A 27,758-nucleotide genomic window follows, 5' to 3' on the forward strand; every position below is an offset into this window, starting at 1 on the left:
GACGGCTGGGGAATAGCGGGACTGGGCTGGAGACGCCTCCGCTGCTCCTCCCGCTCCCTCATCTCGCACATCCCAGCACCCAGAGCCCGGAGCCACCCTCCAGCCGGGGATGCGGGAGCCTTCCTGACACCGGCCACTCCATAAAGTCCTGTCTCCTCACGCTGCAGACGGATCTGGGGAAAAAGTTTTGATGACCTTATTTTCCAGGTAGGCAGACTTTTTCACTCCAAGTACAAGGGGTTCTGTGGCTACTTACTGACGCGGCTCCAGCTAGGAAGAACAGAAATCCCTCTGAAATTTCAGCCTGTGTATGCTCCTGCTTACCGGCTTTACAGCACAGTGTCTATTTCACATTTAGACAGTACCTGCTATAAGAGAATATGAATTTTTCCTTTACTTTCAGCTCTTGGCTAGTTTGGGCGTTTTCCCAAAGTTTTGTGTTCTTCCAGGTGTAAGTAGTGTGGGGCACAAACTTCCAGGGCCACAGGTCTAGAAAATTCCTCAGTGGAGAGGATGGATTTGTTGAACCAGTCTTCCCTGAGGTAACTGAGCTGAGTTCAGCAGCTACAGTGAAATGGTAGCAGCAGGGCAAAGAACTGCTCTGCCACATGATTCCCCCTTGATTCCTGGGATTTCAGAAGATACAATTTAGACTCACCTGTGGTCCTTGTCTCCTATTTATGCTAAATTACATCAGCACAAGCTCCTCTATTTTGGGAGGTGGCAGGTCATTTAGGAATGCCTGTGAATTTGTTGCACTTGGTGGCAAGGGTTTGCTCCCCCTAGCCTTCCTGCAGCCTGGGCTTTCCCTAGCTGAAATCCCAGGATAATTACATTGGGAGTCCTGGAGAAGATCTGGAATCCCTGTAGGTGAAACCTCTCCCCTGGGTGCTCTGCCCAGGGATTAATATTACAAGGCACGTTTGGGTAGTGGCTGCAACCACCACTGAAATTCCCTCCTCATGCAGTGTGCAATCCATAGGCACACAAACGGGAAGGAAGAGGAGGTGCATTTATAAGAGTTTTGTTCCAAATGGGACATATTTTTCTTTTCTTGTTTCATTTATCAAACGTTTGAATAGACAAAATGCTGCATGCACAAGTGACTGACACCACAGGCACTGCCTTCTGGGCATGGCCATGGAAAATGCTGGGGCTGAGCAGCAGGGAAGCTTCAAACTTTATTCTGCATATTTTAGCACAGCCAGCATAACTCTCCTTTCTTGAGAGTAATGCAATTTGTGTGCCTTTAGTTTTATGTGGCTTTAGATAAGTTCCTTGAAATCAGTGTTAGCTTAGAGAGCAGAGCATCTCAATCTTTGCAAATTTGGGAAACAGTTTGCTCAATTACAATGGGTGTTCTGGTGTTGGAGGAGACATACACAGTGCACCAGGGGGAATTACAGGAATATCAATGTACGGGATAAGGCAGACCATGACTCTATCTGTCCAGGTGCATGAGCTGACATTTCTACGGCATTGAGATCTGCTCTAAGTGATAATCAGATGTGAGAGCACAAATAACCAGATAGAATTTGCACATTTGAACAACTGCAATTAAATTGTTTGCCGTAATATCACTTTTTGTTCAGTTGCTTGTGCTGGGAAGAGAAGCAAGGAGAGAACTTAGGTCCTCCTGCAAGGCCACTCTTTTTGCAGGGGTCTCTCTAGGTAAGTCCATATATTTTTTGGTTATGTGTGTAATAGCCAGATTACCTGAGATCTCCGTGTGGGAGCAGCAAAGACCATGTATTTTTCTGCACAGACCCTCATTCAGGGAGAATAGTGCAAAATAGTGCCCCCCAAAAATTCCCGGTTGTTTTTCCCTTGTGTGCATCTCATGGGGAAAGAGGTGATACACTCTAAAATACAAATACTGAGAGAAGGCCTCACAGGAACAAAGGTCTTTCTCTGGCAGAGACGTAAGTGTCGAGGAAGAGCAGGATGGGCAGACCCAAGTGTTCAGGCATTATGAGTCAGCTCCCAGTTTGCTCTTTGCATTAGTTTTTTGAACTGTTTGAACTGTTTGTGTTCAAAAATTTCCTACAACATGCAAAAAACAGTTAAATCTGAAGTACTGGTGAAATCTGAGGCTTCCAGTGCTGTATCTTGCAGCGGCAGGTGGGACTTTAAGTCAAATGTTATGGGGTTTGCAACATCATCACAACAGCTGGTGGTGCTCTGAGGATGACAAAATGGGCAGCATTGCCCACCCTAACCTTGGAGGCCCCTGAGGTGGGGACTGGAGCTCCCAGAAGCCCCCCCACCATGTGTCCAGGGGTCAATACCAGGTGGGATGCTGGGAGAGCGGGAGACTGACATTGCTCAGGGTACAGAGTGGGATAGAGGAGACAGTGCAAGAGGACCCCAGGGAAGTGAGTTGAGTCTTGTGTTTTCAGGAATCGCTTTCCTGCCTTGCTGTTCTGCCGATGGAGTATCCAAGGCCGTGGTGCTTCACTGACCCAGTCCCAGGCCCCAAGAGCTGTGGGCAGGAGCCATCCTGTGCCAGAGCTGGTCCGGGTTGCCCATGCAGGCCAACTGCTATGCTTTACAGTGCCTTCCCACCCACACACACAGAGGGAAAGAAGGAGGGAGAGAGGGAGGTGGTTAAACTCAGGATGCAATGATGAGTCAGACACTTGGCCAAAGCCCTGAGTGCTCCCAGCGTCTCCAAAAGTTAATGTCTCCGTCTTCCTCAGCTAAAGGCGTGCTCTAAAATGGTGCTGAAGGCTCAAAGCTGTTGTGTCCTAGAAAAGATCAGGATCTCCTGCAGCCGTGTTTTATGAAGGGCAAACAAAACAAGGAAAGCCTGCAGTAGACTTAGCGGGATGAAATCTTGATCTTAACTAAAGCACCCCTTTAGTATTAAAGTGTTTTATCCTGACCATACCACTTTTATTCTCTGCAGCACAATGGATATTGAGCCACACTGACTTGTGCAGGGACTTCATAGAATCATAGAATGGTTGGGGTCAGAAGGGACCTGAAAGACCATTCCATCCCACTCCCTGCCATGAGCAGGAGCACCTTACACTAGACCAGATTTCCCCAAGCCCCAGAACAGTTTCCTCCCAATTCACTACATAACCCTGCCCTCTGGCAATGGGAAGCCATTTGTTCTATCACTGTGTCCATCCTTGTCCTATCACTCCAGGCTCTTGTCCAAAGTCCCTCTTCAGCTCTTCTGTTGCCCTTTTTGGTACCGGCAGGTGCTGTAAAGTCACCCCAGACTCTTTTCTAGGCTAAGTAATCTCAATTCTTTCATAAGCACAAGCTGTCACTGTTGTAGGGTCTCAGCAGCACTGACACCAACCTTTCCAGCACAGAGCAGTTTGCAGAAGCCTGTGGTACACTGCAGCTGGCACTGTGAACTGGGACAGGGTATTTCCTACCAGGCAAGAGCTGGGGCACCACATGGAGAGAGATCTCAAGGGATGCCAAGGAGGACTGAGTTGTGTGTATTCTTCAGTAGTGCTGTTCCTGCAGCAGCAACCCAGCTGCACTGCTCACTTGCCCTCCCCCTGCATTGCCAGTGACACCAAAGGCATGCTCAGTGTCCCTTCAAGCCTTGGACTCTTCCAAAAGTTACCCCAAAAAAAACATTGAAGAAAGAAGCTCTCTTTTTGGACTGGATTCAGGTCTTGTTTTCGTAACAGACATCCCATATGCCCTTTTTTTGTTAGTGGTGAGTTGGGCACCATGCAGAGAAGCATCTCTGGGCTACCACAAGGCTATGTTGGTTGGTTCTGGGGTCCTCTAGACACAAAGGTTCATCTCCCCTTCCTCCACATTCCATGCTGCTGACAAGTGTTGCTTGAGTGTTGCCTGAGAATATCTTTTCAAATCCTGTGTTCCTTTGAACACTTCTATACATTGCTAAGAACTATGCAGACTAGATTTCTAACTCTTCTGCTGCTTTAAGTTGTCATAACACTACATGAAATAAACTCCCACATGCACCTGGAGGCCTGGTGATGGGTTGAGCACTGAAGGTGTGCATTTCTTCAAGAGGTTTTCTATTTGTCCTTTCACTCCATGGGTATACAAGGAGCATTGGCTGGCATTATGTCATACCAACAGAGTCAGGTGATTGTGTATCATGTTTAACATGTAACTTGTGTTTTTCCACAGACATCTGATTATTCTGAGGGGCTGCTGAGATGTTCCAACAAGCCTTGTTTCCCACTCTTCTTTGTGTGGCTCTAGTTCCTCTCCATGCTGCTCAGCTTGATGTGGATGTTGGAGATGTCAGTCCTACCTCTTGTGCAGGTATTAACCAAATAATTTGGGTCACCTTTGTGGGCAGCAATTTTAACAAAAACATTGCTGTTGTAGAACCTGCTTGTCAGGGACTGACAGTGGGACATTCCACCTCCCCAGGCCCTTTGCACTCCTGTGGTAACAACCCATCTGTGGGGAGCACCATCCTCCACCCAAACTCACATTTCCAGGTTTGCTTTGGTGTGCAGAGAGATAGAGATGGAAGAGCTGGGGTCTGCCAGTGGTGGTCTCTTCCAGCAGGTGCAGTAACAAACACCAGTCAGTCTCTAGCACTCAGCTCTCTAACTGATGCCAGAAAATTGTTCACTTTAAATCTGTTGATTTCCTCACTTTTCAATTACAATGCAGAGGTGATTCATGGTTCCAGCCTGACTCTTATCAAAAAAAGCAAGGTTTTCAAGATAGATTCAGTACAAAGCAGTGCTGGATTAATGGCTGGACACAATGATCTTAGAGATCTTTTCCAACCTTAATTATTCGGTAATTCTATAGCAGATCTTAGGAGTTCGATGTCCTGGTCACTGGGGAACCATCTGACCCAAACAAAAGTGTCACTTCTAGAGCTAGGTGGGACTTGTGCTTCTTCTGGCAACACACTTGGTCTGGGTGTCTGGGGGACAGCGAAGGTGGTGCATGAAGTGCTCTGATATTGTCTGAATAAATGTCCCCATGCAGAAAAAAGGAACTGCCCCATCAATGTCTACTTCATCATTGACACCTCGGAGAGCGTGGCTCTGCAGACTGTGCCCATCCAGAGCCTTGTGGACCAAATAAAGCGATTCATCCCCATGTTCATTGATAAACTGGAGAGTGAGCTCTACCAGAACCGAGTCTACATCACCTGGCAGTTTGGTGGGCTCCATTACTCAGACGTGGTAGAAATTTACAGCCCTTTGACAAGCAGCAAAGACATTTACCTGCCCAGGCTGTCCGCCATCAAGTACCTGGGCCGGGGCACCTTCACGGACTGTGCGATTTCCAACATGACCCAGCAGATCCAGACCCAGATGGCTAACGGTGTGAACTTCGCAGTGGTCATCACTGATGGCCACGTGACAGGCAGCCCCTGTGGGGGGATGAAGATGCAGGCTGAGAGGGCACGAGACATGGGCATCAAGCTGTTTGCGGTGGCCCCCAGCGAGAAGGTGTACGAGCAGGGCCTGCGGGAGATCGCCAACCTGCCGCATGAGCTCTACCGCAACAACTACGCGATCACCCAGAGAGATACCCTGGAGATCGACATCAACACCATTGACAGGATCATTCAGGCTATGGTAGGTGCAGGGAGGGGAGTGGGGGGCATAAGAGGAACAGGTGCTTTCCCGTCTGTTGGGTTTGGGATATAACCTCTAGTAGGGAAGGTGGAGCCTTTTTCTGGTATTTAGCTAGGGCCCTTTGGTTTGTACCTCCATTTCCCAGCATGTCTGGGCAGGCTGCCACCCTAGTCCTGGCTCTTGTTGAAGACCAAGCCATACCCCAGCCTGCTCCCTGGGGAATGTGGAAGAGTGTGCCACACTGAGACAGTGCTCACCATCAGTGTGGTCTTTCAGACCCCAGCTGTGAGATGCTGTTAATCAGGGGCTCTCCCGAGGGCATCTTTACAGCCAGGGGACCTTTACCACCTCCTCTCCCTTACCATCACACACCCCTCCAAGGGCGGGCTCCTGTCTCCCCCATGGGACTGAGCACCTTAACTGATCTTCTTCCTCCTGTTCTCTCATTTGCAGAAACACGAAGCCTACGGGGAGGTGAGTGAGCAGCATCTTCATGCCTTTGCCACACGACACAGGTTTAAGTTGCCCCAGTTAGAGCAGACCAGCTCACACCCCAGAACAGCATGGACCTGCGTGGGATGGGCCCCTTCCCACCTATGGATCAGGGCAGAATCTGGGGACACATTCCTTTATCCAAGGGTTATAATGGCACCCTGGACTCACTCCCTGCCTCCCCCTCACCTGCATGGGTTCTGGTTTATGGAATAGACTCATTTCATCACTTTGGAGGGACATTCCCTAAGTGCTGCCCCAGCTGAAGCTTCTGCCCTGCTGGTACCACAGGGGCAGGGCTTGGCACACAGAGGGAGGATTATGCAGGGGATGCACCAAAGAACATGCCAGTCGCATGATGACCACAGATGCCCACAAGCCCCCACCACTTCTGACACTTGGCAGTTTCGTTCTTTCATTCTGGGCCCAGAGCCAAGCTATAATGAACATGCTCATGGCAGCTTTCCACTCTTAATTTATGGGCAGCACTTCTCTGTGTGCTTGTTGCTGCCTCAGCCCTGACCCAATAGATTTTAGCCCTGAGTTCATGGGGAGAGGCACGTGCAGAGCCATGGGTGCAGAGCTGAGCTGAGTTGAGGATACACACTGTCAGTACCTCAGTTTAATTTCTTGTATTTCAGTGCTACAAGATGAGTTGCCTGGAGATTGCAGGTCCACCTGGTCCCAAGGGATACCGAGGGCAGAAGGTAAGTTACTCTAAGCTGTGAGAAAAACAATAATGCTTCTGCCTGCCACTACCACTGCAGGATGCCCTAGACCTCACCTCAGCTGCCTTCTCAGGTAGCACCCAGGTGGGACATACCCCCCAACATCTGTCTTGGCCCTGGGAGACACAGCCAGCACTGGTTTGCCCATGTCTGTGCCAAGGCTGATGCACTGCCTGCAGTGCAGAGAGGCACCTGAGAACCTGAGGACACCAGGACTGAGACAGCAGTTGTTGCTGAGTTTTGCACTCCCAGAGCAGAGCTCACACATGCACAGGGTGTCCCACTCTACTGCTCCAGCTGTGTGCTCTGATCTCCCAGAAACTGCCACTTTCTCAGTCAGCACCAAGCCTGGACTTATGCTGGGTTTTTCCTTTCCTTAGGGTGCAAAGGGGAACATGGGTGAGCCAGGTTCCCCTGGGCTGAAGGGACGACAGGTGAGTTGTGGAAAATCTTTCCCTCTGTTTGCTACATCTCTGATGACCTCAAGCTGACTCTCCCTGCCTTCCTCCCTGAAGGGCGACCCAGGTATTGAAGGTCCAATCGGATACCCTGGTCCCAAGGTAAGAATCCCATAGCCGATGGCTGAGCTCTTTGCATTCCCTGATTTTTGGTAAAGCAAGGGGAGCTTTGCTTCTCCCTGTCACCTGCCCATTTCCCACCCCAGACCTCTACCCTCAACTCCAGCTGATTGCCCAGACACTAACACAGTGATTTTGTTTTTTGTTTGTTTGTATTTTTATTCCTTTGTCCAGGGTGTCCCAGGGCTGAAAGGAGAGAAGGTGAGAAAGAAGAGATGGAATGGCTGGCTGAGCACTTGGCAGGGGCCACACTCCTTTCTGATGTGAAGAGGAGAGATTAGCTGTGATAGGGAAGGATAACAACCCTATTAACGTGTAATTGTGGACCTGGGGAGGAATTTCCAAGGGCTTTGCAAAGCCTGTCTCCTCCTTCAGGCTTTGATCACGGTCTGGTGAAGAGAGAATGGGTTCAGGATGTAAATGAAGGGCAAGAGGGAGGCAAGAGTGAGGTGGGATTGAGATGCAGGCAGTGTCTGACTTACTGTCCTTTTCTTCTCCCAGGGAGAAATTGGATCTGATGGACGGAGGGTAAGAAAGAATATTCTCTAACTTGAACGTTGTTTCAGCTCCCAAACCCTTGGACTGTGTGTTAATATATCCTTCTTCTTTTTCCACCCTCCCCCTCCCCCCCATGATCCAAGGGTGCCCCTGGCTTGGCAGGAAGGAACGGCACAGACGGACAGAAGGTAACTGGGAGCACCCCATAATGTCAGTGCTGGTTTTCCATTTCTTTACCCTCTCTCATCCCCACAGGTTGTTTAGTTTCTACTGTCCCACATGCTGGTTTTCTGTTCCAACTGAGGTTCCTGTGAACTTATCTGTACATTATTCTGCAAGTCCCATAGAAATGCATGAAGTAATTCATGTCGCAGGAATGAATCTCAGAATATGCTGAGTTGGAAGGGACCCAAAAAAATCAAGTCCAACTCACACAGGATACCCCAACAACTCCACCCTGTGCCTGAGAGCGTTATCCAAACTCTCCTTGAGCTGTAGTGGGACTGGGGCTGTGACCACTCCCTGGCAGCCTGTCCAGTGCCCCACCACCCCCTGGGGGAAGAACCTTTTCCTAATATCCAGACTAAATCCCACACACAGCTCCATGCCATTTAGTGCTGTCCCTCTGTCAGCAAGCTCTCTCCAGTGATCCGGTCTGTGCTCCTCTGAGAAGGTGATAAGGCCAGATAATCTGATACCTTATCCTGAGTGTTAGTGAGCCCTACAGGACATGGACACAGAAAGCTTCACAGAAATTTGGGTTTCAGGGCAGTTTGTCACTTCATCTGTAAGCCACAGCTTGTACTTAGTATTAAAGCCCTAAAGCCAAATTCAAAGGCCTCACCGCAAAGTCCTTGGCTTTGTCCATTGGCCAGCACACCCTGGCTTTGCACAGTTTCCTATACCCAGCCCAGTGTATCTGAATAATTACAGTTCTTCCCACTCCTCAAGTGCTGCTGAAGCTCTAAAACATCCTTCAGTCCCCTCCACTCTCTAAAACACTAAAGCCCTTCTCAGGGCTGTCTCTCAGCTGTCTCAGCACTGGTGACAGAGCTGTTTCAGGACACAGAGCAAGGCAGTCCCTTCTCTCACAGCATCTGTTAGGCAGAGTGGTTGCTGCACACCTGACCTGCTCTGACAGGAGAGGCATGAGAGAGGACTAGCACAACCCTGAGCGTGAGTGACTGCCAAATCCAGCCTCAAGGGACTTTCCCATCTCTCAGGGATGAGCCTGCCTGATTTCCTTTAGTCTGCTTTCCTCTCCACTTCTGTCCCTATTGTAAGGAGTATGCTTGCTATTTATTCTTTAGCTGGTGGCAGATTAGGTCAGTGGATGATGATATTATTAGCTGTCAGCAAGAAAAGCTGTGTTTTCCCTTCAGCCACCTATCATTTCTCAGTTTTTTTCCTTTGAATGTAATCTCTCCAGGGCCGGCTGGGGAGAATTGGACCACCAGGATGCAAAGGTGACCCTGGTGACAAGGTAGGAACACTTTACTCTTTCACCAGGACATCAGTTGTGTAGCTGTTGAGTGAGGTACGTATGTAGAAAGATGACCAACAAGAGGTTACTTACCCATTTTCCTACTAGGGGTATAATCTGATCCCAGACCTGGGATCCATGGAATGGGGACCACAGTTTGATTTTTCTGTGCCTCCTTTTCATGGACAAGGAAGCTGGGAGCCCCCAGTGTTCCTCCCCTCCACATAGAGAATAGGAATTGCCCCTTTCATCAACATTAGTGTTGTGGTTTTAAACCAGTAATTAACAAAAGGGGAAAAAAAATTACTTATTTCTTGCTGTGAGATATGGATTAAAACAAGAGCAAACCAGGCATAAAATTTAAAAGGAATAAAGAAAGTTTATTGACAATCTACAATAATAAGAACACCAGAATAAACTTCCAGAAAAAAACTTTTCATTTCTTACTGCTCACTATTCTTTTGTTCACATGACAACAGAGACAAAAACTTTAGAATTTTGATGGTTTAAACAGTCTCAATTCTTTCTACAGTCTTTTCATCAGTCTCTGTAGAGAAACAGAAGTTTCCTTCTGTTAATTTATGGAGTTTCTCACAAGAAAACTATTTTTGTTATAGTTTTCCGTTTCCCTGATATCAGCTGCCTAGAGCTGCTGTTATCAGAGCCCACTCCTCCCATCTCACATCACCCTGAGGTGTGTTATGGGTCATGAGTTTAGGGATAGAATTTTTAAGGATAAGTTATTCAAAGGCAAAAAGTATTCTTCATCTGTTTCTGTGAGCTTCACTAGAAAACAGTTTTCTCATTGCCTCTCAAGGCTTTAAATCTCCCAGCACTTCACTATACCATAATTACTCTACTTTTTACTCAAATTTACACTTTGAACACCCTATTCCTCCCCATACTCCGTCATGAATTAAAGGAGTTCTTTTCAGGACTTCATTGTCCACCCCCATAGTTTTAACAGAAAGATATTTCAGCTTAATTAAAGCATCTTCTTAATTCTCTACCTTTCTTGAAGCTTCTTTTCTTTCTTGTCACTAATAGTTTATAAAGTCTCTTTTCATGTTAATCACTCTCCTTTTCTCTCTCTGGATAAAAAGATTAATCCACAAGTCTCATCTGGATAAGAAAGAGTTAAAATCTTGCCCAGGCTTTTGTAGATGGTTCGGTGATCTCTGCTGAACAGGAGCTGGAGCTGTCTGTGATGGAAAGTTCTTCATAGCTGCTCTGGAGAGCGTGGTCACTGTCTCTGCTTGCTGCAGGCCCAGAGCCCCTCTCCTTCTTTACTCGGCAGTTTCTGGTGAATTCCATCACAGCAAAACCTGCAGCCAAGCCAGGAACCGGCCTGGCCCGGCTTGGCTTGGAGCAAGCTCCCGCAGGCCCCATCTCCCGGCCGGGAGAAGGGCAGGCCCAGCCCAGCCGCCGCCCAGCCGCATGGCCTGGGCAGGGAACCGGAGGCCAGCTGGAGGTCTGCTACCTTTCACAGCCAAGAAACAAAGAGCACAAGGGAGTTCTGGTTTTACACTTTAAGGTGGGGTTCACAAGTTGATCCCACTTTTCAATGGCTAAAACTGCTGTCAGTTCTCAGCAATGACCGATAATTGGTCAGGAGAAAAGACTCCAGGCAGTCCCCAGCAACTCCAACTTTCCTTAAAGGTAAAGTAACTCCATGACAATTAGCAACAACCAAAAACTACTTTAGCCTCTAGAGCACTAGCTTAGAAATGTTATTTGATAAGAAAGTTTAATTTTATTTATTCTGCATGGAAAGCGTTCGCAGTGTGAAGTATGTGGTTCTTTGTTGTTTCCCTCCCCAGGGCCCTGATGGCTACCCAGGAGATGCAGGAGACCAAGGAGAAAGGGGAGATGCAGGCATAAAGGTACAAGTGCTCTGCACAGGCAGCGGGATGTGGGCAGAGCGTGCCAGTGGGGACAGCTCAACACCATTCCCCATATTTTTATATATATATATATATATATATATATATATATATATATTCTAAATTGTTAGCTGCTTATGGAGCTGTCGTGGTTTTAAAGGGTGGTGTTCACAGGTTGATCTCACTTTTCAATAGTCAAAACTACTGTCAATTCTCAGAAATGGCCAGTTATTGGCAAGAAGAACAAACTCCCATCAGCCTCCAGCAGCCTTAACTTCCTTAGCTGTTTCCCTTTTTTTTTTAAATGCCAGTCTATCACAGGAGCCCATAGGCTTTGGGGTCTGGAGCCCATGACCAGGCACAGGAGCTGAGGGCAGGACCTTGCTGGCCTTGCTGCTTGGGCTAATCATGGTGCAATGTGCTGGTGAGGCAGGCACTGACCATTGGTTCTCTGGCTGTTTCAGGGGGATCCTGGACGGCCTGGTCGCAGTGGACCCCTGGGGCCCCCAGGGGAAAAAGGAAGCCTGGTAGGTTCATGCGGCATTCAAATGTCTCCGGTGTTTTACAGTGGTCTGCTCATAAAATCACAAAATGGTTTGGGCTGCAAGAGACCTTAAAGTTCATCCAGTCCCACCCTCTGCCATGGACAAGCACACCTTCCACTATCTCAGGTTGCTCCAAGCCCTGTCCACCCTAGTCTGGGACAATTCCAGGGATCCGGGGGCAGCCACAGCCCCTCTGGCTTTGGACAGGACTGGCCAGATGCTGTAAGGGACAGTTGATAAACCTGTTGTCAGCTGATGGAGGGAAGGCGACACAGGATCACTCTGCTCCAAGGCTGGAGCCCCTGCTCATGCCAGTGCCATGTGGGCATGCCGGGTGCGTGGAAGTGGAACCTGGGTGCTCATACACACTTCTGCTCGAGGGGCACTGCTTGACACAGGATAAAAAGGGGGGGGATGTGCACACCCTCTTCCCTCTCTTCCCACAAACTGTATTTCTTTTTTGTCTCCAAGGGACTTCCAGGCAACCCTGGACCTCAAGGGCCTGCTGGAACCAAGGGAAGGAAAGGTGAAGTGGGACCTCCTGGACCCAAAGGAGAGGCTGTAAGTGGCTGAATAGATCCCGGGACACTGGGCACACCACAGGAACCTGAAGCAGTTTCATGGATGAGTGCTGAGAAACTCCCCAGTTCTGCTTTGTGCATCCCAAAAGATGTGCAGATGCTGATCTCCTTGTGTCTCCCATCCTCACAGAGCAGAACTCCCATAATCCTAAGCCTGATGTAAACCATTCACCTTAGAGAAGCGTCCTGTGTTCCCACATAACCACACAGGCCTGTCCTCTCTGGATGCCCAGGGACACTTTGGTTGTACTCTGGCAAGTTCCCCAAACCGCTGGCTCCTTGCAGGAGCTCAGTCAGGATCTGGTGGCCATCATGGCAGAGCTCTGTGAAACGGGCAGTGTCACATATCAGTGGTGCCACAGACACTCAGGTTAATATGATGGGGCACTGCAAATTTTGGGGATGGGTTGGAGACGATGATCCCTGGCACAGCTCCACCAGCACCATGGGGCCAGAATCCAGCCAGCCTGTATCCTTGTGCAAGACCCAGTGGAGAAACAACACTGGATGCGCTGGAAGTAAATCATAGTCTTTAACCCTGAGGGAATGAACCAGGCATGCTTGTGGTCACTGTGGTGGAACAACAGTCTGGCTGTGGCTTCCCAAAAGGAAGTATGGGCATCCCTGCTCTCCTGCTGCTGGGAACACACTTGCTTAGGGGGCAGGTGTACATCTCTTGGGCCCAGAGGGATGAGGGAGGACAGCCAGGAGCCACTGCCCAGGTGACATCCATCCTCTCACCCCATTTATGTGACTTCTGTGTCTGCTAAGGGGCGACGTGGAGATCCAGGGACAAAAGGCAGCAGAGGCTCTCCTGGAGGCATAGGAGAAAGGGTGAGTAAAGCAACTACACAGATTATTGCAAATGAGCCCAAAATGTACAGGACTGGGGTGTGTGTGATGTGCTAAGGCCCAGCCATGCAGTGTCCATGCAGCACCAGAGCTGAGAACGCAGATTCCACTGTGCTGTGCTCCCACTGTCCCACTGGCACCAGGTACAGCCTCCTTCTCCAGGGTTTGGTCCAGGGAGGGGACGAAGGGCAGTAAAGCTCAAGGCTGAGAGACACATTCAGAGGGCACACTGCCCTGACACTGTTTCAAACCAAGAAACACCAGGTTTGAGAAGGGCATCATGGAGCACTGCCATGCACACAGATAACACTGGAGACATCCCTGACCAGGAATATCTTTCCCTTCTTACAGGGAGATCCTGGTCCAGAGGGTATTCGTGGTCTGCCTGGTGAGGTTGGAAACAAAGGAGCTAGGGTAAGCATGGAGCAAGGTTTGGTGACAGCCAGGAGAAAGGGAAAGGGAGTGCCCTGGTGTAATCCAGGGCAGCTTGCCCAGCTTTCCTCATGTACTGTGTTCTTGTGTCTTTCTTTGCTGTGCAGGGAGAACAAGGACTGCCAGGACCTCGAGGCCCTTCTGGTGCTGTGGGAGAGCCAGGCAGGATAGTAAGTCACACTTGGGCATGTGTGTGACCATGCCCTCCTTCTGTGGTGAGAGCTTGCCCTGCTGGCACAGGCAAGCTGCCTGCACTGTCCCTCCCAAGGAGAACCTGCACAACCTTCTCTCAGTGAGGCTCAAAAATTGTGTATTCTCATGATGATGTGGAAGGGATCTCTGGAGAAGGTGGGTCACTGGGGAGAGGGAAGATGGGACTCCACAAGCACCCAAGCACCTATTTGTCCTGAATCTGTGGTTAGTCCATCAACGCCACTATGGCAGTAGTGCTGTGACATCCAGGTGGCTCCATGGGACATGGGAACCCCACTGCTTAGACACAGGGAACTCACCAGGAAAGGAGATGATCCTGCAGCACCATCTCAAGAGCTGGTTTCTCCAGCACAGTCCCATGTGGGCAGCAGGGAACATCCTCACTCGCTCCCTGCCTTCTCTCCAAATCTGTCCTGCAGGGATCACGTGGGGACCCTGGTGACTTGGGCCCAAGAGGTGATGCTGGACCACCAGGACCAAAGGTAAAGTTCATGAATAAACCTCTACATTTGAAAAGGTGGATTTGTGTTCCTATTCACTTATTTATTAAAAAAAACCCAAAAAAACAATGAAAAAAGCAGCTTTCACAGCAGAAACTTGTGTGCCTCAAAAACAGAATCAGACCTGTCCCTATGGGGCAGAAATGTAGGTCTTGCTCTGGCCAAGGCAGCTCTGATTACACTCTTCACCCTGAGCAAACTCAGGGGCATCCCTGGCACATGACATCCCCAAGACCCTGCAAATCCTTGCTCTGCAAAGTGGTTCCCAGTGCTTCAGGGCCAGCTGCAGAAGCCTTGGCTCCTGGTAGTGTCTCACCGCCAGAGAAGACGAAAATGGCCGTAACTGTCACAGACAGGAACAGGTCAGAAGGGCCAGGTTCGGTATCTCACAGGTCTTTTTTTCCTACCAAAGGGCGACAGAGGCAGGCCTGGTTTTAGCTACCCTGGACCCAGAGGACCTCAGGTATGTATTCCTCATCCAGCATGTGAGGAAATCTGTTTGAGTGGAGGTTTCTCAGATCTGAGCAGACTGAGAAAACAGGTAAGGAGGAAGAAAAATGCAGATGTGTGGAGCCTGTGAAGGATAAGGGGGGTTGAACACCAGGAGTGAACCTGGCCACAGTCCATCAGGTGCTGGGGATCCCAGCTCCAATCATGGTGATGGTCCCTCAAGCATCAGCCTGAAGCTACAGCTGCTCTTCAGCTTCATGCTCCTCACTGCAGTCTTTGGGTGTATGGGTGCACAGTGTGAGGCCAGTCCTGGACAGCTGCTGACCTCTCCCTCCTCTCCTTTTGCAGGGTGACAAGGGTGAGAAGGGGCAGCCAGGACCCAAGGTGAGTGTGCTTGTCTCCATCACCTGTTTTTTTTGTACTGACTGAATGCCAAGGAGTTGTGTCCCAGCCCTGTGGGTTAATGGCTGAAGAGCCAGCTGTGCCAGCAGCTGCCCTGGATACTCCCTGCAGCTGGAGCCTGGTTATATCTCTCAAGCCCATCTCCTTTTGAAATCATATGAAAAATATGTTGCAGAACTTCCGGGGTATTTTTTGGGTAATGCCTGTATAAACACTGTTTTCTGTGCTCTGAGCTGCTGGCTTAGAGGATGCTCTCCCAGGTCAGGCAGGCATGTGTGTGTGATGCAGCACATCCAGATGTGCTCCATGCTGGATCTGTTTCTCCTTCCATTGAACAGGGAGGACGGGGTGAGCTTGGACCAAAAGGAGTACAAGGGACCAAAGGAGAGAAGGGGGAGCCGGTAAGCAGACTCCCTGTACTGCCCCAGGGTCAGTGTCTCCCTCCCACATCCCTGCCATGTGCACTGGGCATGACACTGCTGCTCTTTGCCTGGTCACTGTCCCCAGGCTCATCTGTGGCAGCCTGGTGACTGTGCTTAGCAGGGCTGGGGCTGATTAGGGGGTTAGGAGGGGCCCTGAACTCCTGGGGTTGCATTACCAACATTGCCCAGGAAGTATTTAACCTTTCTTTACATCTTCCCCAGGGTGATCCTGGCCCAGGAGGAGAGCCTGGACAGCGTGGTCCACCTGGTGAAGCAGGCCCAGAGGTACAGTCCCACAGTGTCTGAGGAGATGCTGTTGGAGGGGACACAGCTGCCAGATTCAGAAAGCCACATTTTTGATGGCTCTGACATCTAGTTCCCAGAAAAAGAATTCTTGGGAAAACTATGCCTGAAATCCCTGTATTCTTTTTACAGGGAACCCCTGGCCCACCAGGAGACCCCGGTCTGACTGTAAGTAACCCCTGCTACTCATCCTCCTGGGGCAATCATGGCTTTTCTGTGCACAGCCCAAGAACGAAACAGGACATCAGGTCCTGCTGCTGCCTGGCAGAGGTGGCCTGTGGCTTCCCACAGGAGCCAGGGAAATAAGGGAGAGGGCAGGCTGGGCAGGAAGGGAAAGAGGAGTCTTTAGCTTATAGAGAAGCACTGACCCTGCAACCCTGTCCTGGCAGGACTGTGACGTGATGACCTACGTGCGAGAGACGTGCGGATGCTGTGGTGAGCTGACATCACCTCTCCCCGGGGAAGGAGAACAACGGCTTGAGGGATAGGGACAGGGGGTCACCAGAAGCTTCCCAGCATCACTCACCCCTTTGTTTCCCTGCCTCTGCCCCTCTCCACAGACTGTGAGAAACGCTGCGGTGCCCTGGACATCATGTTTGTCATAGATAGCTCCGAGAGTATCGGATACACCAACTTCACCCTGGAGAAGAATTTTGTCGTCAACGTGGTCAGCAGGCTGGGCTCTATTGCCAAGGACCCCAAATCAGAGACAGGTCTGGACTCTGAGGGGACACAGTGGGGCATGGGAAAAGAGTCTTGGATCCTTTCAACCTCAATGGTTATTTTCCATGGCTTTTCAGACCAGTTAGGCAACTCTTTGACTCTCTCCGCTTTTCCCCAAGGATGGAAAGCCAAGTAATATGACACTTTCTTGGCAGGTGCCCGTGTTGGGGTGGTGCAGTACAGTCACGAGGGGACTTTTGAAGCCATCAAGCTTGATGATGAGCGCATCAATTCCCTGTCAAGCTTCAAGGAAGCGGTGAAGCGCCTGGAGTGGATCGCTGGAGGCACCTGGACGCCATCTGCCCTTCAGTTTGCCTACAACAAGCTCATCAAGGAAAGCAGGAGAAAGAAAGCTCAAGTGTTCGCTGTGGTGATCACAGACGGGCGCTACGACCCCCGGGATGATGATAAGAACCTTGGGGCTCTTTGTGGTAGAGATGTAGTGGTCAACACCATCGGCATTGGAGACATGTTCGACCAGCCGGAGCAGAGCGAGACCCTCGTCTCCATTGCCTGCAACGAACCCCAGCGAGTCCAGAAGATGAGGCTCTTCTCAGACCTGGTGGCAGAGGAGTTCATTGACAAGATGGAGGACGTGCTCTGCCCAGGTCTGTCCCTGTCCATGTGTGGAACTGGAGTTTTGAGCCCCAGGGTTAGGGGTAAGGGGCAGAGATGTGTCCCAGCAGGTTGGCCAGCAGCTGGGTCATCCATGGTGGAGTCTGACCTTAGCCCAGAACTAAGAGTCCTTCCTCAGATACAGACCAACCTTTTGGGGCAGTCTTTTGGGGTTCCTTGTAAGAGACCTTGTCCTGCCACTCTGACTGTGCAAGCTGTGAAGGAGGATGGCAACACATGGCTCAGTTTTCCTTGTTTCTTTTCCTTCCAGATCCACAGGTCGTCTGCCCCGAGCTGCCCTGTCAGACAGGTAAACATTACAAGTAACTTCATGGATCTGCACAGACTCTGGGGGGAGACTGTGTGAGGCTCAGGAGTAGGAGAGGGGGGTGCAACCCTGTTCAATCACTTTGCAAGGCAGGAGTTTGGGAAATAGTGTTACTTTATATGAGGAGAGGCTCCAGGGTTTTATCTCCTGCTCTTTTCCTCTCTCTCTGAGTTCCCTGCACAGGTAGGTACAAGTACACTGTGTGAGAATGGCACATCCACAATTTTTCTCCCCAACCAAATTCCTGGGAGCCAGCAGGTTTTGACCTCCAAACCCAAGTCAAAATCCCTTTGCTAAACACCCATTCACATGACCTTTGAAGCAGGATGCTCCTTGGGAGTGACTGGCAGAGCAGATGTTAGGAACCAGCTGGAAAATGGCAACATAGTGGACCCACAGCTTTGGCTTCTCTAACGCTGGCTGTATTTAATTAACAATTAACTCAGGGTGTTGTATTAAAGGAAAAGGCTGTAAGGATCCTCTCTCTGGTGCTCTGTGTGCTGAAGGTAGCTTTACTGGGTCACATTTTGCTTGTTATGGGGCAGATGTGCATCCCAAATTCCTAGAGATTCTGTCTGAGTCCCTGTGTCTGTTTAAATACTATAGATGCATTCTGTGCTGATACACAAAGTTTATAGAGGATCACAGTTTCGCCTGTTCTGCAATTTTTATCTTTCCTCTTGCCATGAATGTTTTTGTGGCAGTCCCCAGCTCCAACTGAGCCTTATACAGATTATCAAATTTCATTTTCACATAAGTCCCTTTGTTTCCATGCAAAGGAAAGGAAAACTGATTCCAGGGTGCACAGAAATCTGGAGAAAATCTATAATTATTCCTGTCTAAATTCTCATGCTGATGTTTACAGTATTTACACCTGGCCATGCTGGGGACACACAGTATCCAACCGTGATGCTGAGCTTCTCTGCTGTGTCTTCTGGGGAGCTTTGCCTGCAAATCTATGCACAAGGAAGTGACATCCCCAGGCCACACTGGTGATTGCTCAGGTGTCTTCAAAGGTTTTGGTCTTTGCAGCCTTCCATTTCCAAGGAACAAAAGCAGTGGTGCACTCATTTCTCCTGGGTTTGGGCCATCAAAGCCCTCCAACACAGGACAAAGTTGTCGGTCCTTTCCTTGTAGTGCAGTTGAGTGTTCCTGTTCCTGATGCAAAGTGAGAACAGTTCGCCAGTGTCTGGCAGCCCTGGGGGACCAGAACAGGAACGGCTTGAGGGGGCATCTGAGGGGGTTCCCTCTTCAGTGAATCCCATAAGCCGTGCCATATACAAACCAGGCTAAGTGTAGGCAAGACCTGTGACCCAGAGAACTTGGGAGATAGAGTGACATGGCTGGTTAGGTTGGTTTCACCTCCTGTGAAAATGCCCTTTCAGCATGGGCAAAAGTTCTTCTAGGTCTGGTAGATGAAATTTCAAGTAATAGGTTCAGGAGTCTTTGGGCAAGGAGCCTCCCACCCACCACGCTTGATGGTCCATGCTGCACTGCTGTCATTGTTTAGAAGGACTTGTAGTGGTCACGCTTCCCTAGTAGCAAGGGAATGTGTTGAATGGGATGGGACATACAACACATGTCAGAGCCTGGGATTTCTCTGGTTCTCACAAAACATCCCATGAGCTCGTGACAATTCCCATGCAGATCCTCTGGGTGGAGACGGTTCCCTTCAGAGGGAATGTGAGTGAGCCAGTGCACATCCAATGTGTGTGTAGTGGACTGGCCAAACAAACAGGTCAGGGAGGCGGCTAAACCAGTCCCGTTCTTGGCCCCATGGCTCAGCATGGTGGTTCTGGTACTTTGAGGAGCAAATCAGCTGCCCCAGCTTCAGTCTAGGTATTGTCAACAGAGCACAGGCAGGGACAGGTACTACGTAAACCCTGTCTTTACTCCATGCTGCCTCAGGGCTTTACCTGAGATATTCCCATTCTCAGAACAGCCCCTTGTCTCTCATCAGTTACTGCTGTGCTAACAGGATGCTGGAGAGTTGAATCTGAACTAACCACTTGCTTTGTAGAAACTGCACAACATCCTGAGAGACTCTTGCTAACTGATCCAAAAGGCTTTGCTTTGAGCTTTGGGCTTTTATTCAAAGTTAAATTCAGCACAGCCAGGCACAGATAAAGGCTCTCAGGGTCCTGACAAGCCCAGACACCACACGGCTTTGACTTGGAGTCAGTGCCCTGAGGCTGAGTACCAGGCAAGGAGGTCACATAATGCTGTCCCCTTAGATGTCTTCCTGCCTTAAAGCATCGTGTGTGCAGTTTGCACATAGCACAGTCCTAAGCTACATGATGGGTGAATCTCTTTGCAGAAGGGAGTGGCCTTTTTTCTGAGCCCTGCTCCTTCTCCATCGTGCCTATGCCAGATCAGTAGGAATCAGTCAGGATCAGAGATCACCTGGGGAGTTCAGATTCTGTGTAATTTTCTGGAGTCACTCAGTTAACACCTGAAAGATTTCAGGGCAAGTCCCATGATTCCTCCAACACAAATGGCAGAAAGATTTAAAATCTGGCTTTGATCTTTACTTCTCTGTCCTCGTTGGCTCTATTCTTCTCTGGTGCAGTGCAGGTAGGAAAGCCAGGTAGCTTTCAGAGACACAGCCATTGCTAGCAAGCTCTGAAAATATTCTTTTGACGCTCACTTGCAGATGACAGGAACCCTGGGAGCGTAAACCCAGTTATTTTCCGCCCCATGGAAGAGGGAGTCAACATAGATTTCCCCAGCACCATACATTCGATCGCCCAGTTCCTAAACTCCACGCGGGAATCCCAGGACCCCAGCATGTACACCCAGCTGGTGGCCACTTTGGCTTTTACCGCCGAAAAAGCCAAGTTTGCCACTGGAAATGAGCGGCAAGAGTGGATGGACTTGTTCATTGACACCTTCAAAATGGTGCACAGTGAGATTGTGGGGGACCCAGAGACCGTGCTAGGGCTGTGCTGAGGCCTCTCTTGGGAGGAGAGGAGTGGCTGAGTGGAGGTAGAACTCATCACTCCTGTGTGGCAGAAGGGACAGCACAGGAGGAGACGCTTTTAGTTCAGGGGAGACAGAGGCAGTGGAATGGCTTGGTTGCACTCATGTGGGGACAGGATACAAGGAGCAGTTCCCTCCAGCTTGCCCAGCATGGTGGCTTTCCCCAGCAATGCCAAGGGATGCTTTTGCTCTGCCTGCTGCTTTTTTGCCAAGAGCCTAATGATGCATTTCCCCCACACCTTCCTGCATATGTCCTTGCTGACCCCCTCCAAAGCATCTTCTGCATCCTCTCTCTTGGTTAACACAGGTTCCCTCTGGGTCCCTTAAAGCCGACTAAGCAAGGTGCATCCCTGCTCACCACAATGCCTCTGTGGAATTCCTCATGGGCAGCTGGGGATGTGGAGGGAAGAAGCAAGCATGATGGGAGGGGGAGCAACCCTCCCTTTCCATGGGGAGCACTGACACCTGGGCAGTGCTTCTCTCAGAAGCTGTGTGGGCTCCTCTGGCCTTTTTCTCTGCTTGTCCATTTGTGTTTCCTCTGTCATAATGCAAAACATGTATCTGTCCACATACAAAAGGCAGATATTCTGTCACATAACACTAAGTGGTCTAAAGAAAAACTCTTTGATTGAGTTGTTTAAAAGCAAGCTTGATGTAGTAGAGCTTACTCAATCCATGCCCATTGTTGCTTTGTCTCAGAGACCACAGAGCCACCACCTCTGTGGTGTTTGGACAAGGCCTGGTATCTCCATCTGCTCAGCTTCCCCTGGTCTCACAGTCAGGCAGGCGAGTGCCATTCCCACCTCCAGTTTAACTGCTCTCAAGCTCTATTTAGAAGTAGTGGGATTTGTATGGACACACAGGGGTAGAAGCGCTTACTCTGACTGACATGGTATTATTGCAATAAAGAATACTGAGCAAGTGTCATATTTAATGGGCAGAAGGGAGACGTGCCATCTTCAGGAATGTGGCTGTAATATTTCCAGATGTTCCCCCAAGGTAAAGTAAGTAATTGTTTAGAAATGCTGAAGCACTCTTTCCTCCCAGGACAAGTTGCTCAGAGTACTCTGCTACTTTCAGTGTAGAATAGAGGGAAAAGAGTTCTGAGTACTTTACATGATGTGCTCGGTGTATTATGTGAAAGCAAAATGATCAGCTTATACCTGACTCTTGTCATAATTCACATATTCCAGATAGTCTGTGCAAAGCCAAACTCCCTGTTCTGTTTTGATTTTTTTACTGCAAAATTAATATGACTTAGCCTGCTGGGATGCAGGACTGAACTCAGAGTAGCTAGGCTGCTCCGGCCATGATACCAGAGGAAAATCTCCCAAACCCCACTGATTTGAAAAGATCTCAGGGCTGGGACATTTTGCCAAACAAAGAGAGCTGGGGAGGATTTCAGCAAAGGGGTGTTGATTTTACTTAATTTCATCACACAGTGGCCATTTATTCCCAGCAAAACATTGGAAACAAAGTTTTTTACCTCACAAAAACCTTCAGCTCTTTAGAGGTGGGGAGAGGGAGAAAATGTCTCTTTTCATGAGGAGTATTTGTGCTTGTCCTTGTTAAAGGCAAATGAGTGAAGGAGTGTTTCTTTAACATAATCCCAGCTAATCCCTCTGATAAAACCAGATGTATTTCATCACAGTAGCAGTTCCTTCCGTGAAACTATTGGGCAAAGGAAGCACAGATAAGGAGCTGGGTAAAGGATGGTCCACCCCTCCCCAAAGACACAGGATGGGCTAGGAAAGGGGGAAACCCCAAAAAGGTCTGGGAGGGCAGTCCCCACCTCACTTTCATCTCCACTGTCAACACTGCAAAAGAATAGAGGAAATACAAGTTCCTCAGGTATTAGAAGAAGCAAGAAGGTGATGTGAATGGGTGGGGCTGCTCTGCACACACTAATGGCAGAAAAATCAATGATATTTCTCCTTATTTGTGGTGGTTTCATTAGACATCCTCAGCTGTGAGCTACAGGTATTGATCCCCATAAGAAGGACCAATGCACGAGTTAAAAGCATGACAGGAAGATTTTAGTTTGCCTAATTTGTGGTGGTGCCTTTGAGAGCTTCCCTCCCAGTGAGGATGAGAATCTTGCTGCAGGAAAGGGTGCTCAGGTCCTCAGTCTCTCAGAAATGGGAACAAGCTGCAACCAGAGCCTGACACTGAACAGGACAAACCCAAGGCTTTACTGCCTCATATTCCCATGGGATAACTCATATGTAAAGGCACCTTATCAAATAGCTGGAAGGCAGCCCTCTCCAGCTGTGAGGGCTGAGCAGCAAGCAGAATGTGTCTCTGAGGAATGCTTCTGTCAGATGTGCAGTGTGCTCTCGCTGGAGAGATGCTCCATGGAGTGATGCTGCCCTCTCCTTAGCCAGAAGCTCTTCAGGCTTGCTTGTCATCTCAAGAAACATGTGGGCAGGCCTAAGGGGAGGCTGTTAACACTGCCCCGATATGACACGCAGCCCCTGCTCCCAGCTGCTTTCACAGACCCTCACATAGGTGTTGGGTTGTGTGGCTGCAAGGGGGATTCCTTTCTGCTTTTCCCCCTCCACGGCTGCTCAGAGCAGGTGCTCGCAAGGCAAGGTAACCTTGTGGCAGCAGTGCCTGCATACCAGGAACTGCAGCATCAACATGCCTTTACACAACATTTCTCATGGAAGATTGGGCAGAGGTGAGTATGTGCCTTTATTGCTTTAAAAGAGAGGACGTAACAAGTGAGAGGACAAAAGGAAATGGCCTCAGGTTGCACCAGGGGAGATTTGGATTGGATATTAGGGGAAATTTCTTCACTGAAAGGGTGGTCAGGCACTGAAACAGGCTGCCCAGGGAAACAGAAGAGTCATTGTCCATGAAAGTGTTCAAAAAACGTGATGTGGTGCTTAGGGATATGGTTTAGAGGTTAATACAATAGTGCTGAGTTAATAGTCACACTTGAGGATCTCAGAGGGCTTTTCTAACCATACAGAATCTGTGATTCCCTGATTCTGTGCTGAACACAGACATAGCACTGTTCAGCACTAGGGAAGCTAGTTCTCAGGCTGGATTTGCTCTGGAAATTCAATCTAACAATACATTCCTACCCTCAAATTTATCCCCTGTTGCCAGAAATGGATGCTCAAGGTGGGGCTGCTCCAGAAGCTCCTATTCCTTTCCAGTCATGCAACAAACATGGCAGCATCTTTGGGACTTCACCCTTTTGAGATTCAGTCTCAGAGCCACAGAACCGCTTGAGAGTGCTATGGGCATTGCCCTGCTGCCAGCTCAGGGGGAGCTCAGAGGAACACTGAATGCAAGGCATATAACTACCGAAAAGGGAGGAAATAATGGTCCCTATCAGCTGACTCCAAAGATAGCTAGTTTCTTCTCCTTTTTGCTTCTTCCTAAGTTTATTCACTGCATATATTCATATACTCTATATGTTTGGACTGGGCTTGCAGCAACCTAGTAGTGGAAGGTGTCCCTGCCCATGGGAGGGGGGTGGAACAAGATGAGCATTAAGGTTCCCTCCAACCCAAACCATTTTGAGATTATCTGATTCTATGATTTTATGATAAGAGCAACTCTGACAGTAAACCACTCACCCAAAGTAACTGAGAGGTTTGCAGGTGTTGCTTGCCATTAATCTCTGGATATTCCCTTCACAAGTAAGAGCTGGAAATTGAGGTAGGGCAGTGGATGTAATTCTGGGACTGAAATGCACAGACCTGTCTAATTTCATGAGGGTCTGTCATCAGTCCCAGAATTAACATTCATTAAATGCCCAGTAGCTGAACCATCAAAAGCAAAAGCAAAAATCAGAAGCAAAGCTCCTACATTTCAAGTGGTAAAAACAGGATTTGGCAGCGGAGTTGGGCTGGTCCTTCTTTGGACAAGGATTCACAGAGGCAACTCCAACCCAAACTATCCCATAGTCTTCTCATTCTCCCAGCTCCTGTCTTCTTCTTCTTCTTCACCCTGCAGAGCTTGCTGTAGCCCAGTGCACCCAGCGCCCTGTTGACGTTGTCTTCTTGCTGGATGGTTCGGAAAGGATTGGGGAGCAGAACTTCCAGAGCGCTCACCGCTTCGTGGAGGACGTGGCCCAGCAGCTGACACTGGCCCGGAGCAACAGCGACCACATGAATGCTCGGATCGCACTGCTGCAGTATGGCAGTGAGCGGGACCAGAACGTGGTCTTCCCACTGACCCACAACCTTACCGAGATCTCCGACGCCCTGGCACAGATCAAGTACCTGGACTCATCCTCCAACATCGGGTCAGCCATCATCCACGCCATCAACAACATCGTGCTCAGCCCAGGCAACGGGCAGCGACTTGCCCGGCGCAATGCTGAGCTCTCCTTTGTCTTCATCACCGATGGCATCACAGGAAGCAAGAACCTGGAGGAGGCCATCAACTCCATGAAGAAGCAAGATGTCATGCCCACGGTTGTGGCTCTGGGGAGCGACGTGGACATGGATGTTCTGCTGAAGCTTGGCCTGGGGGACCGGGCAGCTATCTTCCGGGAGAAAGACTATGACAGCCTCTCCCAGCCCACCTTCTTTGACAGGTTCATTCGATGGATTTGTTAGAAGAAGGGCACACACACAATCCTTCTCTCACTGATATACACATCCCTGATATTACCTGTTGTATTTTCTTCCCCCTGTATGGTTGCTAGCCCAGAAGAGCTGCCCTCTGTGTCCTCCTTTCTAACCAAAATCCAGAGCTCTTTACTGATTTTCATGATGAAGAGTCATGTATCTTACATTTTTGGTGCTAATTAAAACTCAGATCAAAGCAGGATACAGAGCCATAAGAAGTACTTCTGTAAAGCTTTGCACATACTAAGCCATGACTTGTGTACGTACTGTAATCCTAGGAGGGATTATCAGAGATGCAAGAAACCATTCCAGTGTAGCAGGACCAATGAATAACTCTAGTTTTCAAGAACTCTCAGTATCTCTCAGTGCATCTTGCTCCTCCTTTCTGGGAACAGTAGGATGGTGTGAGAGGTTTTGCTGTCTTCCACACATGCTCCTTTGGGGGATTTATCTATCTTAAACTTTGCAAGTCATCCCTAAGATCTTTATTTCCTGTGTGCCATACCTGCCTTGATTCCTTCTGTCATTCTGCCCTTCATCAGAACCTGCTCATCTATTACTGCACTCAAAATTTCAGCTGAGAGGGGCAGCATGACTCCCAGCATTGACAAAATAGTGGACAGCCACCAGAGCTGCCTCCCAGTCATCCCATTGTGCTCAAAGCATCATCCATGGTACCTTCCTCCAACTGGCATCAGCTGAGCAATGCCCAGCTTTGAACTTGAACTGTGCTGTCTGCGAAAATAAACAAACCTTTTTCACCCTATCCTGAAAAAGTGTTTTTTTCTGTAGTTGTGGGGTTTTTAAAATTATTTTCAGTGAGCAGCTGATTCTCCTGGTTTCAGGCTGGTAAATGTAGATAATCATGGAATCACAGAATCACAGAATCACAGGAGGGAACTGAAAGACATTTATTCCTACCATGGGCAGGGACAGAGATTGCTCCAAGCACTTGTCTTGAACACTTACAGCTGTTCATGCCCCTCATCTGTTCATGGGAGAATCCCTCTGCCCATGGTGAGCTTTTTCCTATAAATTATTACCATGGTGTGGAGGATAGCAGCCCACATAATTACAGCATCCCCCAGCCACTCCCTCTGCTAACCTGGGAAAGCTCACACAAAATATAAGAAGTTTTATGGGATCCATGTTAGCAGGCAGCATCATTGCAAAAGAAAAAACACGCAGACACCAGTAGATTGGAAAACAGCATATGATGACTTTCAGCAGGCTCTCCCAAAAGATAAAGGGTAGAAATGTCCATTGACTCAGAGATTCCAGGTCAAAGGATTTACAAGCTACACACAAGAAAAATCACTCAGCAGGCAAAACATTGTTCCGAGGGAAAGGGGGAGGGAGTGGAGCGACATGCAGGGGGTTCCCACGAGGAGTCTGGCCTCATGTTTTGCTGATCACTGCAGAGCAGGTGGAACATACCAGACATTCAGTCAGAGTCAGAGCTGCTGCTTGAGCTGCATGAGCCACCACAGGGCTGGGGAAGAGAAGACAACTTTAGAACAGCAGGGAAATGAGCCTCTGTCACATCATTCCTGAGAGGGGTTAGTGACCCTGTGGTGGCTGCCCCATATTGTGGGAGGGCTGGAGGTTTTTTATGATTTTTTTTACAAGGCTCTTATGGTCAATAAAGGAAATTCCAGGAAGGACTTGCTCTCTGCCAGCAAGGATCAATGTCACAGCAGACCACTTCCAGAGCTGTTTCCCAGTGAGAGGAGCTGCTGGTGTGATTTGTTTGGGAAATGCTCCCACCTCCAATGTTGAAAATGGGGCCTTGTTTAGCAGTTCCTCATTCTGACCTGCGCAAGATGATGCCCAACCCTGTAATGGTATTTTCTGCAGAACCTACTCCAAGCACAGGGAATTTTTTCTCCTTTTTTGGTTTTTTGTGAGTTTCTTTTTTTTTTTAAGGGGGAACCAAGCAGTTCCTCTGCTGCAAGACACTGACTGAATGTCCATTATGGAGGCATGAACTTGCACTCAGGTGAGCAGGACAAAGTCCTGGGATTTAATACACTACATGATGCACCTAGAGCCATGTCTCCACTTAAAATGGCTTCGAGGAATTTAATGGATTGCTTTTCAAATTACTCACTTAATGTGACTCATTCTTGCCTATTTATTAATCTTACAAGTTTCCACATCTAAAAAAAACCACTGAAGTTTGGGCACTTTGCTCCAGCCACTACAGGAGAAGAGAATCCCAGCTGCTCAGGGCAAATGTTATGGTTATGGACAAGGGGTCTAAAGGACCACAGCAGAATTAGGGAACGGTTCACTGATGTCCCACTCTTACCTTGCCTTCATGGTGCTTTCAGTGGTTTTTATGCTGCTCCTGGTGGCCATGGGGATGATGCCTCGATGGGGGGTGCCCATTGGGGTGCTGGCCAGGAGGAGCAGGGCCTGGGGGGCAGACTGCCCGGTCTGCACCAGGACCACGGTATCCTGGAGGGGCAGCAGGGCAAACTGCAACACCAGGAGGGTAGGGACTTCTGTCAGGACCACGGTATCCTGGAGGGGCAGGAGGGCACACTGCAAGGTATGCTTCTGGCGGGCCTAGGAAGAAGGGGGACTGTTAGTGGGCAGAGACAG

The 27,758-nt window shown here is 49.2% G+C and overlaps 1 protein-coding gene across 2 annotated transcripts; it reads left to right on the plus strand.

Moving 5' to 3' along the window:
- On the plus strand, window positions 1-25,917 carry COL6A2 (collagen type VI alpha 2 chain). Of its 2 annotated transcripts, none has more exons than XM_058839405.1 (28): window positions 1-207; window positions 4,132-4,269; window positions 4,957-5,555; window positions 6,009-6,029; window positions 6,689-6,754; window positions 7,156-7,209; window positions 7,291-7,335; window positions 7,528-7,554; window positions 7,855-7,881; window positions 7,995-8,039; window positions 9,281-9,334; window positions 11,155-11,217; window positions 11,682-11,744; window positions 12,234-12,323; window positions 13,115-13,177; window positions 13,547-13,609; window positions 13,735-13,797; window positions 14,260-14,322; window positions 14,753-14,803; window positions 15,139-15,174; window positions 15,531-15,593; window positions 15,837-15,899; window positions 16,050-16,085; window positions 16,307-16,352; window positions 16,478-16,630; window positions 16,796-17,248; window positions 17,527-17,565; window positions 20,237-21,483. In XM_058839405.1, the coding sequence occupies exons 2-28, from the start codon at window positions 4,161-4,163 to the stop codon at window positions 20,530-20,532; spliced, it is 2,751 nt and encodes a 916-aa protein (XP_058695388.1). In that variant the 5' UTR covers window positions 1-207; window positions 4,132-4,160; the 3' UTR covers window positions 20,533-21,483. The 2 variants fall into 2 exon arrangements, with proteins under 2 accessions (XP_058695388.1, XP_058695387.1); XM_058839404.1 differs by lacking the exon at window positions 20,237-21,483 and adding an exon at window positions 24,532-25,917 and having other exon boundaries at window positions 4-207.
- The last annotated feature ends 1,841 nt before the right edge of the window (window positions 25,918-27,758 follow it).

This window comes from Poecile atricapillus, chromosome 5 (genome assembly GCF_030490865.1).
Source record: "Poecile atricapillus isolate bPoeAtr1 chromosome 5, bPoeAtr1.hap1, whole genome shotgun sequence".
NCBI lineage: Eukaryota > Metazoa > Chordata > Aves > Passeriformes > Paridae > Poecile > Poecile atricapillus.